The sequence below is a fragment of the Dermacentor silvarum genome, chromosome 3 (assembly GCF_013339745.2).
Source record: "Dermacentor silvarum isolate Dsil-2018 chromosome 3, BIME_Dsil_1.4, whole genome shotgun sequence".
NCBI lineage: Eukaryota > Metazoa > Arthropoda > Arachnida > Ixodida > Ixodidae > Dermacentor > Dermacentor silvarum.
This window is the reverse complement of record NC_051156.1, coordinates 183,022,437-183,035,402: the sequence shown is the minus strand read 5'-3', so window position 1 is coordinate 183,035,402 and position 12,966 is coordinate 183,022,437. Positions and strand designations below refer to the sequence as shown.

General features: G+C 48.3%; 1 protein-coding gene and 1 non-coding gene across 2 annotated transcripts in view; one reads left to right on the top strand and one right to left on the bottom strand.

Annotated features, from left to right (window-relative positions):
• The window catches only part of LOC125944409 (microtubule-associated protein futsch-like), a 94,652-nt gene that overhangs the window by 27,824 nt on the left and 53,862 nt on the right, over positions 1-12,966 (bottom strand). The window contains exons 15-18 of the mRNA XM_049664864.1: positions 11,944-12,175; positions 7,673-8,053; positions 2,940-3,146; positions 1,247-1,770 (exon numbers count right to left, since the gene is read on the bottom strand). Of these exons, the coding sequence (XP_049520821.1) occupies positions 1,247-1,770; positions 2,940-3,146; positions 7,673-8,053; positions 11,944-12,175 (1,344 nt within the window). The remainder of the gene's footprint in view (positions 1-1,246; positions 1,771-2,939; positions 3,147-7,672; positions 8,054-11,943; positions 12,176-12,966) is intronic.
• Positions 3,965-4,037, top strand: Trnat-ugu (transfer RNA threonine (anticodon UGU)). Its single transcript has one exon. It is a non-coding gene; the product is annotated as a tRNA-Thr (tRNA).

Below are 12,966 nucleotides of genomic sequence, written 5' to 3'. Positions count from 1 at the left end.
GGCGAAGTTTTATGGCGATAGCAATTGTATGTGCACTCAAAGCGGATTTCTGCCGTCGGCGTCGCCGTCGCTGTCGAATGAATGAGAACATACTTCGGAAAGAATATATTTGATACATGCCGATTAATGTAATCATTAGAACACACGACTGTTGGTAGAATACACGCCGCGAGGTCGTGGGTTCGTTTCCTAACCGTGGTGGCCCCGTGTGATAATAACAGAATGTAAAAGCGCTCGTGTACCGTGCTTCAATGGGTACACGATAAAAGAACGTCAGGTGTTCAAAACTATATAATCTAGCAGCCCGCCTACAGTTATTACGACATTAATTAAAACAATTGGCACTATAACTGCAAAGGCAAGGAATTGAGACGACGAGGTGTCTTTTCTTGCACAAAGATCTATATTTGCACGGGCAACTCTATGAACCATCGCCAGCAGGCTCGGAAAGTGCGAACCGCCGCGCTGCGTCCCAAGGTCTCCGCACCTCGGCTAGCCAAGCGTCCAGCTTATATACGTGCGCATCAATTTTCTTCGAGCTGGCTGGTACCAAGAGAATGGAAATACAGTTAAGTGCGACCAAATGTATGTGTAGTGCAGAAACACAAAGTCCAGGGCGAATATCATTCAATAGGCTAGCGGCTAGTAGTAAACCGCGCTTCAGCGTCGCTCAAGACAGTTCGCACGTCAACGCCGCCATCCTCAACTCTCTTCGTCTTCGGTGGTCTGGAAGCACAATTCCCTGTACAAGAGTTATAAAATCATAGAAACTTGCAGGCACAGAATGGATTCAAGTAGCGGACAAAGCCACCACGGACATGACAATCGGTGGTGTCCAAAAACATGGCAACCATGACGTCTTTCCGGCTCTTCTGATCACTTCAGGTGCGCTGTACACAAAAACGTGCCATCGAGATTGGATTTCGTTGAGGCCGAGGTTCCCTTCGAGGTTTAGAGGGAACCATCGCTGGGGGTACGGTTACCCGTTTATTTCGGAGTGAAAGGTAGCAAAGATCACTCCCCCCCCCCCCCCTTCCATTCCCCCATTGACGCTCCTCTCGCAGTAAAAGGGGGTATTCAAATCGCACCTCCAGCAACGGTTCCTTCTATGTAATGAAAGCCAGTCCCGAATGCCAGGCTTTTGTGTACTGCAAGCGCAAGAAGCTATTTCAGGAGCGGCGGAAACACGCCATGGTTGTCACGACGTAAAATTGGTTGATTACGGCAATTTCGCCCAACGACGCACCTGTGCGGAACCGCGTTTCCATTACTGATCTCCTGCAGCAGGGCTCGCTGTTGCAGTTTGGCCACATCGCGGAAGTCGTTCAGCGGTCTCCCACTATCCACGAGATGGGCTTTGAACGGCACGCAGTCGCCTCCGACGTACGCCGTGAGGCTCGCGATGGACCGCCGCTTGAGCCGGTAGCGCACCAGCAGCGCGGACAGGTCGTCTATCCAGGACAGGTCCTGCACGTTGTGCGCGAAGGCGTCCACGAGCTGCGAGACCCAGTGGCGAGCCGCCAGGTCGGCACCGTCGGCGCGCAGTTGCTGGAGCGCCGCCTTGGCGAAGCAGCCTGGCAGCAGCCGCTCGGTGGAGAGCAAGCACATCAGGGACACGTCCCTCGTGCCGAACATCGAACGGCCTGTCACACTGTTGTAGAACAGTGCGTGGAGGTTGTCCGGCTGCTGCGACTGCCCGGGTATGTACGCCGCCATCCGGATCACCGCCAGGAAGCCCATGTAGTTAAGCAGGTGGACACGATCGCCCGACTGCACATGCACCGCGCACCAGGCGCTGACTATATATGTATATACAATGCGCGGCGATGACATACGAAAAGCTCTGGACTATACGCATCGTAGTTCACGGAATACCAGAGATGTGGACGGCATCGACAGCGCTGATAGCGACACCCTGTGGCATTTTTGTTCAGCCACAGGAGCGCCAAGTGTCTTTAGAGCGCAGCTCTTAGGCGCCCGTTCCTGCGGCGAGCGTCGGCGTCAGCGTAACCGAGCGAACGAGCACCGCGAAGGATGAAAGAGCGAACGCGAAGGTCAGCGGGGGACGAAAGACGGCGATAGCGAAGAGAGCGCGAGGAGGAACGCGGTGGAGGACGGTATGGCGAAAGCGTGAGAAGAAAGCGTAGAGCCGCGCAAGACAGGCTCTAAGGCGACGATGGCTACGAGATGGTGGCAGAGCAGCGCGCGTCGTTTGGGAGGTCTGTCTGGGACTGCTGCTGTGAATCGCGCCCACGCGTCACCCACGCGCTGCTTCTCGCGATCTCCGTATTAGCGAGGCAGTCGTGCCCCACTTCGATCCATTTGCAAGGTGCCGCACGAGGCAGATTGTCCGCGCCAGCCGATATATCACGAAATGAAAACATGCTTAGAGCTGCGCTCAAATTTCGCATTAGGGAGTGTCGTAATCGTCGGTGAATTTGTTTTTTTTTTTCTGCACGCTGATCTAGCCGGTGGTAACATTTAAAAGAGCGAGTGTATACGTTCATGATTACGCTGTTAGGGATTCCTTTACGATGCGGTCACCACTGAGATTCCGTCACCTTTGCGAGCTGGCTGCGTACGCCGCACTTACTCTTTTACTCTTTCTTTTCTTTCCCCGCACCGTTCCATGAACGCCGCGATTGAGCTGTCCACCTCTGTGCTAGACAGTTACTGTGGTTTTCCTCTTTGTTATAGCCAATTCCTCATCCTCCTCCGGGCCAACGGTCCATTGATTAAAGGGCTGAATCGATCGCCATAAGCTATCTATCTATCTATCTATCTATCTATCTATCTATCTATCTATCTATCTATCTATCTATCTATCTATCTATCTATCTATCTATCTATCTATCTATCTATCTATCTATCTATCTATCTATCTATCTCACACATGACAGGTGGACAGGTAGGTGGGGAAGGAAACACGCACACCGTACCTCGACGATTGTCCTGAGACCGGTGGTGGCGTACTTGCGCGAGGGGAGCAGCACTCGCCACGTGCTTGTGTCGCCGTAGCCGAACACGTCCCCGAGGAAGGTACGCAGGCCGGAGATGAGATCCGTCACGTTCACTGGCTGGTAGTTGCGCGCGTCGTCCAGCTTTTGCTCGCTCACCAGCCGGAACACAGTGGCTACTCCGTTGCTCTGCACGGGAAGGTATATGTGAGAAAACTTTTATTGTTCGTAAGGGGTGACACCGGAGCTCCGGTACCGCTCGTAGGCATCCAGGGAGCCCGATGTCACCCTAAGGGGCAGGGGTTAGTAGACGAAGCGGCTTGCCGCTTCAGCTGCCAGACGGACAATGTTGGCCTGTGCCGCCGGGTCTTCGCTATGAAGCGCATATATATCGCCATCCGATTTGAACTCGTTCGAGCCAGCTATGATGTAAGGCTGGCCTAAACGCATGGGGGCGGGAGGGTACATAACATTCTGCTTGAAATTAAGAGCGAGAAGTGCCGTTGGGAAGGTCATATAGTAGTGGAGCATAGAACACTGTCTACTATATACAGAGTGTCCCAACTACCATGCATCAAGATTTAAAGATTTGCAAATAGTACCACGTATAGCTAGACAGATCCAAAGTAATGTTTGTCGTCGCTTGGAGATACTCGGATTATTTTTTGCATTCCGCCTCATTACATATTCAGTATTATTTTTTAATCAACTTCAGATATTATATTTAGATGAATAGCTCAATACGTGCCACATAAGAGTTTTTCCAAGCGTGAAAGAAGCCCGCAAATACACAAAAAGTGCCTCGAGCGGCCAGTAGCGCTGGCGCCACCAGCGCTAGCTAAGCGGTGCGCCACTGCAAGGGAATAGAAATAGTAGCTCTTTCCTATTTGCAACCTCTCTCTATACCATATATATATATATATATATATATAGCGGCGCTGGCTAACACTCCTAGGGCTAGTATCTAGTAAACATAAATACCCAAGTTAGTGGACGAATTGATGGCTGTCGCTGTAGCACAATTGGTAGTGCAACGCACGTGTAATGCGGAGGTTGCGGGTTCGGCTCCCGCCGGCGACAAGTTATCTTTTCGTCCACTTTCATTTTCCTTTTCATTATTTTCTACATTCCAATTTCAACTACACTTAATTTCCCCGATGCTTTCCTTGGCTTCGTTGTCTGTTGGCTTTAAGTGGTTATGACTAATAAAATCGAGCCCCTCGGTTCCCATTCTTGTTTCGTATATATATATATATATATATATATATATATATATATATATATATATATATATATATATATATATATATATATACCCGCCGCGGTAGCTCAGTTAGCTAAGGCGTTGCGCTGCTGAGCTCGAGTTCGCGGGATCGAATCCCGGCCGCGGCGGCCGCATTTCGATGGAGGCGAAATGCAAAAACGCCCGTGTGCTTGCGTTGTAGTGCACGTTAAAGAACCCCAGGTGGTCAAAATTAATCCGGAGCCCTCCACTACGGCGTGACTCATAATCAGAACTGGTTTTGGCACGTAAAACCCCAGAAAGAAGATATATATATATATATATATATATATATATATAGGTCAGGAGGCCCAGAAGGGACAGTGGCAGGTGGCATTGCAGCGACTTCCGGGAACGCTGCTGGGGCAACAGACGTCGGTGTCGTCATGGCTGCCAACTCCTCCTTCACAAGGTTGCGCAAGTCGAACGTTGGCGATGGGGCGGAAACAGCAGTGGATCGCCGCTGTTGCTGCTCCTGAAGTTCTTCGCGAATAATAGAGCGGATAAGAGCACGTAAATCAGAATGAGGTGGCATTGGAAGGTCGCTGTCACGGTGAAGACGGAGGGCCTGAAGCTCGTCCAAGCGCTGGCACGTCGATGTAATATCTTGAACCGAGGTAGGACTTTGAACAGCTAAGGCGTTGAATGCGATGGAACCAATGCCTTTAAGAATATGACGAATGCGTTCGGCTTCCGTCATTCCAACGTTGGCGCGGCGGCATAGAGCCAGGACATCTTCGATGTAGGATGTATATGACTTGTGGAAGTTGAACACGCGCAGCGAGCTTCTGTTTGGCGACTTATGAACGGCCAGATGAAGACGCGAAAATTTGCCACAAGCTGGTAGTAAACGCTGACCAGTCGGCGAAGTCAGTTTCGTGGTTAAAATACCACGTCTTCGCAACGTGGGTCAGATAGAACGCGACGGTAGTCAACTTCTGTCTATCGGTCCACCCATTGGCCGAACTCACGCGGTTGTAGTTGTCGAGCCAGTCGTCGACGTCATCCCCGCGGAGACCCGCAAAGACTGGTGGATCACGATGAGGGGTGGTAATGGTGCACGATGTCAGTGCAGCCGATGTCGTAGGAGCAGGAGCGTCAGGGGTAGCGATAGTGCCGGCGGCCGACGCAGGGGTGGTCATAGCTGTGGGGGTGGCCGGGCGCAGGCGGCGACCGGAACGTAGCTCCAGGTAGGGCAGGAACGCAGGAGGACGTCGGGATCTTGACGCGCCTCCACCACTTTGAAAGACGGAAGACGACCAGGACAGGCAGCACTGGCAGAGTCGTTTATTCCACCGGCACGGCCGAGGCTCAAACACGAAGAAGAAGAGAAACAGGGATGATGATGGCTATATAATAAAATAATACGCTTGATATGTAATAAGCCGTACGATGCTCCTACTCAGCCACTATTCACAACACTTAACCTACTTAAAATTTAAAATCTCTTTCAATACCGTTTGGCACTGACGTATCGCAAGGAGCTCAAGCACGCGGTAAGCGGAATCCGAAACATAGCTCGCCTACACGAACATGTCGCAGCCTATGACACTAGGACACCTGAACAATGGAACATTCCACACTCTAGAACTAATTATGGTCAACAAATGCTTCGACATACACTTCCGACTCTACTCAATAACCTCGCCTTACGAGAACTGTCCATATGCAGCCTTTCTGTCCATATGCAGCCTGCACAACTACTTTACGTCAAACTAATCCTTGTTAAACTAATTCTTGTTGTTTAATGAGTTTGTTTCATATGCAATACTGTATGACCTTTCCCCCCTTTATTTGCTTTAGTTTATGCTGCACTGAATATAGTGCTATGTTATGTTTTTTACCTATATTTTCCCCCTGTTTTCGTATAATAAGACTTTCTTTATGTAATCTATAACGCTCATGTATAAATTCAATATCCCCTTGTTAATGCAGACTACTTGTTTTTCTAATTGTTAAAGTGTATTACTACCTGTCTCGTATACACATTTTTTATTTATTTATTTATTTATTTATTTATTTATTTATTTATTTATTTATTTATTTATTTATTTATTTATTTTTTTGACACCATCCGATCTATTTACTCACATGTGAGCGCCCGACGCCCTCTGTTGCCTTTGTTGGGTTTTTGGGTTGGTCAAGTTGCCTGCGCGCAACTTTTTATCCAGAACCCCACCATGTAATTCTTTTCATGGGAAATAAATTATTATTATTATTGTTATATACAAATGAGAACGATGAAGTACGTTAAATGTGCTTAGAATATATATATATATATATATATATATATATATATGTGTGTGTGTGTGTGTGTGTGTGTGTGTGTGTGTGTGTGTGTGTGTGTGTGTGTGTGTGTGTGTGTGTGTGTGTGTGTGTGTGTGTGTACCTCTCTAACCGCTCACCAGCCATCGAACCGCGCAAATCGCGCGCTGTCTCAGCGACGCGCCGCGCCTCAATAAATAACGATCGGGCTACCGTTGTGTTTCACGTTTCTCTACTCGACGCTCAGCCTAGCTCTATCGAAGACTACGCAGCGGCGCCTTAAAGATCCTCGGTGAATTCGTCGCCACGCACTTTTTATCACCAACCCGAAGGCACTTAATTAGGTGTAATGGTGATTTCAATTGCAGCTATTAGTCATGGTATAGTCAATTGTGGTAGAGTCCACTCTAATTGTGGTGCGTGCGGCCAGCAGGTTGATTCCACCCAGGGGTCAATTCGATCGGTTCTATACTATTCACGTTAATGCGATAGTATTTATTGACCCGTTCGGTTTCACACTTCTGGTGCAGTCTGCGCCCCCATGCTGAATCTGTTTGGGCTGCATATATAGCGGCGGGCTTCGGCAACAGCACTGGCGTCGTTTTCGCTCTTCCTATCTTTTCTGTAGTGGGAATTATTCTTGGTGTCATCTAAGTTACAGCGAAGGCTGCCTCCGTATGTTGTACAGCGCGGCGATAACGCAAAATGCTCTCGCCACCTCTGGTGTCACGGCAACGTCGGTACATTATCTTTCATGATCTAATAGAGGTGCTTTATCATGATGATGATCTCTATTGGCATTCTCTCAGAAACGAGGTAGCGACAAACCGTCACCTAACCTACTTGAGGGAATCATTTTTTACTACATCTATTGCAGTCCAGCATTTCGCCTATCTCTATATACTTTACATTCCCTCTCTTCCTTTAAACTTATATGGTTAGCTAAGCATGTAACGACCGCGGCTCTAATCATTTCCTGATTATTCTTTTCTTAAATACTCTAAACGTATCTTGCTTATCGCGGCAGCTGACAATGCACTTATGCTCTACGGTCTAAGCGCCGGTTCGGTGCCTAAATCAACCAGATTCCGGTAAATTGGACGAAAAGGGGTGGGGGGTGGGGATCTCGTGAAACAAAAAAGAGCTCCAGGTGGCCGTTGCTACTAACCATTGTCTCTGACGGCTTCCCGGTTACCGCGGTGTCCAGAGCTCTGACGGCTTCCTCGAAGCCAACGATAACCATCTGTTTGACGTCGGGCTCGGCCATCGCGCGGCTTGTGAACAGCGGTTCGGGGCGATCCAGCTGGAGGATGGGACGCCAATGCGCGTCCGGGCGGGCGTCTAGGTCAGGATGCCTGTCCGGATCCGCGCCCACGTCTACGGTCACCAGAGTGGCGAGGCCCAGATCCCCCATCAGTTCGGCGGCGAAGCGCCACACTATCGTTTCTGCATCCTCGTGCCGGGGTACTTCGTTGGCTTCGAGAGGCCACCGGCCGATCTGCCACGACTTGAATAATTCACGTATGACTTCTACCGACGTTTGCGCCACCTGCAAGCAGCGCGCCGAAGCTTATAGCCTGTGGGATCTCACCCGTGCTCTTGGGACAAAAGAACGACAGCACAGTAGTGAAAAACAATCAAAAGGGCATTTATTGCACATTTCATACACTAATACACGCTAGCCTAATTACTACGCCGATGGGCGCGCGACATATCGAGGAAGTCCGACTCACCGCGACCTGATAGCGAGCGGACATGTTCGCCCGCATGCTAGACACCAACGCATATATAGTCGTTCACGTGTACGGTCACGCGAACGGTGGCGCGTTCGAACAATCCGTGTTCGTCCATCCCGGTGTCATGCTTCTAAGCCTTCTCGGGACGGTCCCGCGACGTGGGCTGAGCACGCGCCAAGCGTCCACGTACGCTGCTTGCTGACCCCACGTCAAAGAGGAAGCGCCTTCTCCCTTTTGCGCCCAAGTAACCCCGCCGTTAGGTGGCGTTAGCCGCACAACACTAGCGTCATCTCCCGTAATACGCCGTAACCACACCGACCGCCACCGCCAACGTTACTAGTAACGTTGGCCACCGCCGTAAAGCCACGCGGCGAAGCCGGATTACAGGAGACGGAGCCATGCGAGGAAAACAACATCAGGGGACGCGTGAGAGTCGCGCGCGTTCCCTCAAGCCTTACGCAGTAAAACAAAAACGGATGGCAGTGTCACACTAATAGTGAAGCTTCGACAGCGATAGCAAAATAATAAAATATTCCATGGTCAAAAAGCTCGGTGTTTTCTACACACAATTTGGGAAAGCCAGCTTACAAAGACCAAACTTACACCGATCCCCTTAAAGTCGGCTTCATCTTTAAACACAAATGCACTGCTGGGAAGACATTTTTTCAGGGGGAATATAAGCCGTCTTATATCAGAATTTGAAGGCCCTAGCGTCTTTTTGTTATTATTTCATTAATGGTTTGCTGTTGCCCCGAGGCGCGCGCGTGTCCAAAAACGCATTGGGCAGGCTAAGTCCCAGTTTGACCTTGACTGAGGCTTGAAGGTCAGATTTACGGAACCAGTCGTTTTCTGGGTTTGTACCTTCAGGTAGTAGAGCTATCGCTCTAAATGTCATCCTGTTATACGGGAGTCGATCCCGAAACCACACGCCGCTGGCAGGAGAAACCCCCTTACTAGAACCAGTTGCCTTTCAACTTCCAGTACGTAACAAAACAAAAAAAAATTAGCGTAGCTTGCACTAGTGGCGCAAGGCTAAAGAAACAGCGGAGCTGATCGGCACCTAGCTGGTCCTGGCCTTACAGGTTATGCTTTTCCGGAATGTATTGATTATTATCGATTACCTATTGGTTGGCTATCGCAAGGTATTGGCCACGTATTTGGGCTAGACTAAGCACTACCAAATTATCCCCAGAATTTTCGGAATTTATTGATTATTGATCGATTATCGATTAGCTATTGATTGGCTATCGATTGGCTGTCGCAAGGTGAAGCGAGGCGCAGCTGTGCGCCGTGACGTCATCGCTAGCGTAGCGGCGGACGAGTTGGCGAAGCGAAGCGCAGCTGTCCGCAGTGACGTCGTCGCTTGTCGAGTTTTTGCGAACGCTACGCGGGGTAAACGAAAAGCTTAAACAACTCCGCTCTTAAAGTTTTCCTATGGGGGCTGGTTGACGGTCTTTTTAACGCGGCAGACGGGGACATACCGTAAGGAGGCGACGGCGTTAGTGTAGATACTTTCATGTTATTATATAGAAACTAGTTATAATACAGTTGTGTAAAATAACTCCCAGTATAAATTCCAATCTGTTATTTTTGACGCAAACTCAATCGCATATAACGTAAGAATGCAAAAGCAATATATATATATATATATATATATATAACAAATGTCAGAAGTGTACAATAAAAACAAGTTACCATCAGGAAACGTTCTTTTTTTTTTAGAAATTATTTTACATGTACTTGCAAATATGTATATGCGCATCTATGTTAAAAAATAGAAAAAGAAAATCTGCATATAGGCTGCTGCTTTCGCGACAGACACCTCGGCAACGTAGCCCATCACATCCTCGAAGTTTAGAAGCGCAAAGACGCCCTTTGCACCATCGAGTTCACAACGCAAACCCTGCCGCGCGGCCCGGGCACAATCGCTGCAGCGAAAAACTGCATTGTAGGAATCATAGTTACAAGTGTGAACGTAGAAACACAATGAGAGTACATCATAAGTTCTGCAGAACTGTTAGGGCATTTAACAATACGCATCTATAAGAACAAATCCAATATTTTCGTTTTGTTTAGAGATAACACATCAACATTTTGTTGGTTGAAATAGTTAAGCATTCCCTGGGAAGGTAGTGTATGTTTAAGGCGTTGACAGCCATAATTGGTACGCGAGAAAGAGATCTGACATGGTGCCTGGCGACGATATGAATATGTACTTCTATTTTCTTGTAAAGTTGCCAGGGTTAGGAATGAATCGAGTTTTCCCAGCAGAGCATTTCTATAGCTTAGTAATGCTTTGAATTTATATATGTCACGAGCTTGATTATTTTGTTTTGTTGGAAAAGCTCTTGCGTGTGTTCGAAAAAAGAAACGTTCGCTATCGCCCGAACAGCATTCTTTTGAAGTATTTCCAGCATTTGAATATTTTGAGCAGAAATATTACCCCATATAAGTGAAGAGTAACTGAGGTGTAAATGGAAAAGAGCATGATAAATGAGACGCTTAATTTTAAAAGGTAATCCACTGCGATTCCGATTTAACACACCAACAACTTTTCGTACGTTTGAGCAAACATGACTAACGTGTTCATTCCAGGTCATCTGCGCTGTGAATATTACGCCTATGGTTTTTATGGATGACGTAATGTTAATTTTATACGGACCCAAAACAATATTATCTGGCAATGTAGTATAAAACCATAGTAGGCAATGTAGTAGGCAATGTATACATATATAGTAGAACCCGTGACCTCTGCTTCCAAGCAAGAGGTCCAAGCAAGAGGTCACGGGTTCCATTCCCAGTAGCGGCTACCGCATTTCGATAGGCGCGAAATGAAAAAAAAAAAATGCTCGTGTTTAGGCGAATTTAGGCATAATTACGAATCGAATCGAGAAAAATTGACTTCGAATATCGATATCGAATATTTTCAGATTTTTTTTCAAATTTGCGTGCAGGCCACTTGTTGAAAGAGAGACTTATTTTATTTGATCGATGCACGAAATGCCGTTTGCAGGTGTAAAGTCAACCGCGAAAGTTTACGGACCACGTACGGGATCTATAAGAACGTTGGATTCCCGAGCGTCGTGTAACAGTATAGCCAGCAAAACCTTTTTCTTTCTGGGGTTTTAGGTGCGAAAACCAGTTATCATTATGAGGCACCCCGTAGTGGAGGAGGGCTACGGATCAATTTTGACCACCTGGGGTTATTTGACGTGCACTACAACGCAAGCACACGAGCGTTTTTGCATTTCGCCTCCATAAAAATGCGGCCCCGCGTCCGGGATTCGATCCCGCGATCTCGTGCTCAGCAGCGCAACGCCTTAGCTGACTGAGCCACCGCTGCGGGTGAGCCGGTAAAACCGTATCATCACTATGGTGTTCGGGTATACTGCTGGAAATGCAAATTCTAGGCTGCGTTCTGAGGCTACGGAGATATTCAGCTTGCTCTCAGTTCCCGTGGTGCGTAAAAATTTGTAGGTCATGATTGTATGTCCATTCAACTGAAGCACCATTACCAAATTTGTCATCTTGTCTCCGATCGGTCTCCGATTGGCTCAAAATGCCGCATTGCAGAATTTCACAATATGGCGAAATTCTACAATGCCGGCCCACATCCCGAAAGCGCTGTCGAACTACTTGAACGCGCAGTAACACAAGTGCAGAAGCTCTTTCTGAGTGGGCTGCCTATACAGCGCAGACGCACCTTGTCGCGCTGCATGCAGGTTTCGTAGACGCTGGTGGCGTGGATGATGTCCGGCTCTTTCGAGCGTATGACGGTCGCTAGCAACGCGCGCACGAGCTCGTCCTGCAGCAGGCTGTCGGTCGAGACGAACGCGCTAGGGCCCGGCGGAAGGCGGTGGCCCTCCGCCCAGCGACCGCACACGTGCTGGTAGAAGTTGACGCACGCAGGCGTCCTCGCGTGGTCCATCAACGAACTGCAGACGGAGCAGAGCAGTAGGTTCAAATACATTCCCTACATAAACTTAAATTTGAAGCGAAGTTTTGTTTGCGAACCCTCCCGCGGAATTTTCTCATTGCGGTTGCTGCTGCTCTCTTCCAGCGTAGCTCGCATGCAGGACAGTAGTATACCGTCTTTACTACCCTTAAAGGTGTCCAAGCTGTTGACCTTCTTTTCTACAGAACTACTCAGTGATAAGACAAATGATGCCTAAATATCCTCATTGAAAGTAATATGCGTCATCGAGAGCACAATTCCTTTAATAAGACAAACCTTTCTACCCTTTCTATGCCTATACTTTCCTAGGGTTTGGGATTTGGCGAATCCGCTTGGTCGGTCTTTCGCTGAGTAAAGTGCAGTTTACTGTTGCATTATCTCCGGGATCGGCCCACCCCAGTCTGCGCGCCGACTCCAGATAGTGTCATAGCAGCAGCGTGCGGGGTGCCTACGATGTTAACGAAACGACCATGAGCACCAAGACGTAGGCGGCTGTTTCATGACCTACATGACACGCATGTTATGACATTCATGTCATGAGTCCTCAGGAGTCCCTTTAGCTACACCTGAGAGACCTTAAGGCGAAAGGCTTACTCATGCTTATGACTGACTTCGACCATCAACCTTTAGCCTTTTCCTTCCCTTAGTACCCCCATCCGAACCCATTCCATTGGTCTTTGAGTGTTAATGTTTTTTCGGTGAGTCGTCATTTTTGTAGAATCATGCTCATGTCTATGACTTCTACCATCTTCCTTTAGTGTTTCCTTCCCT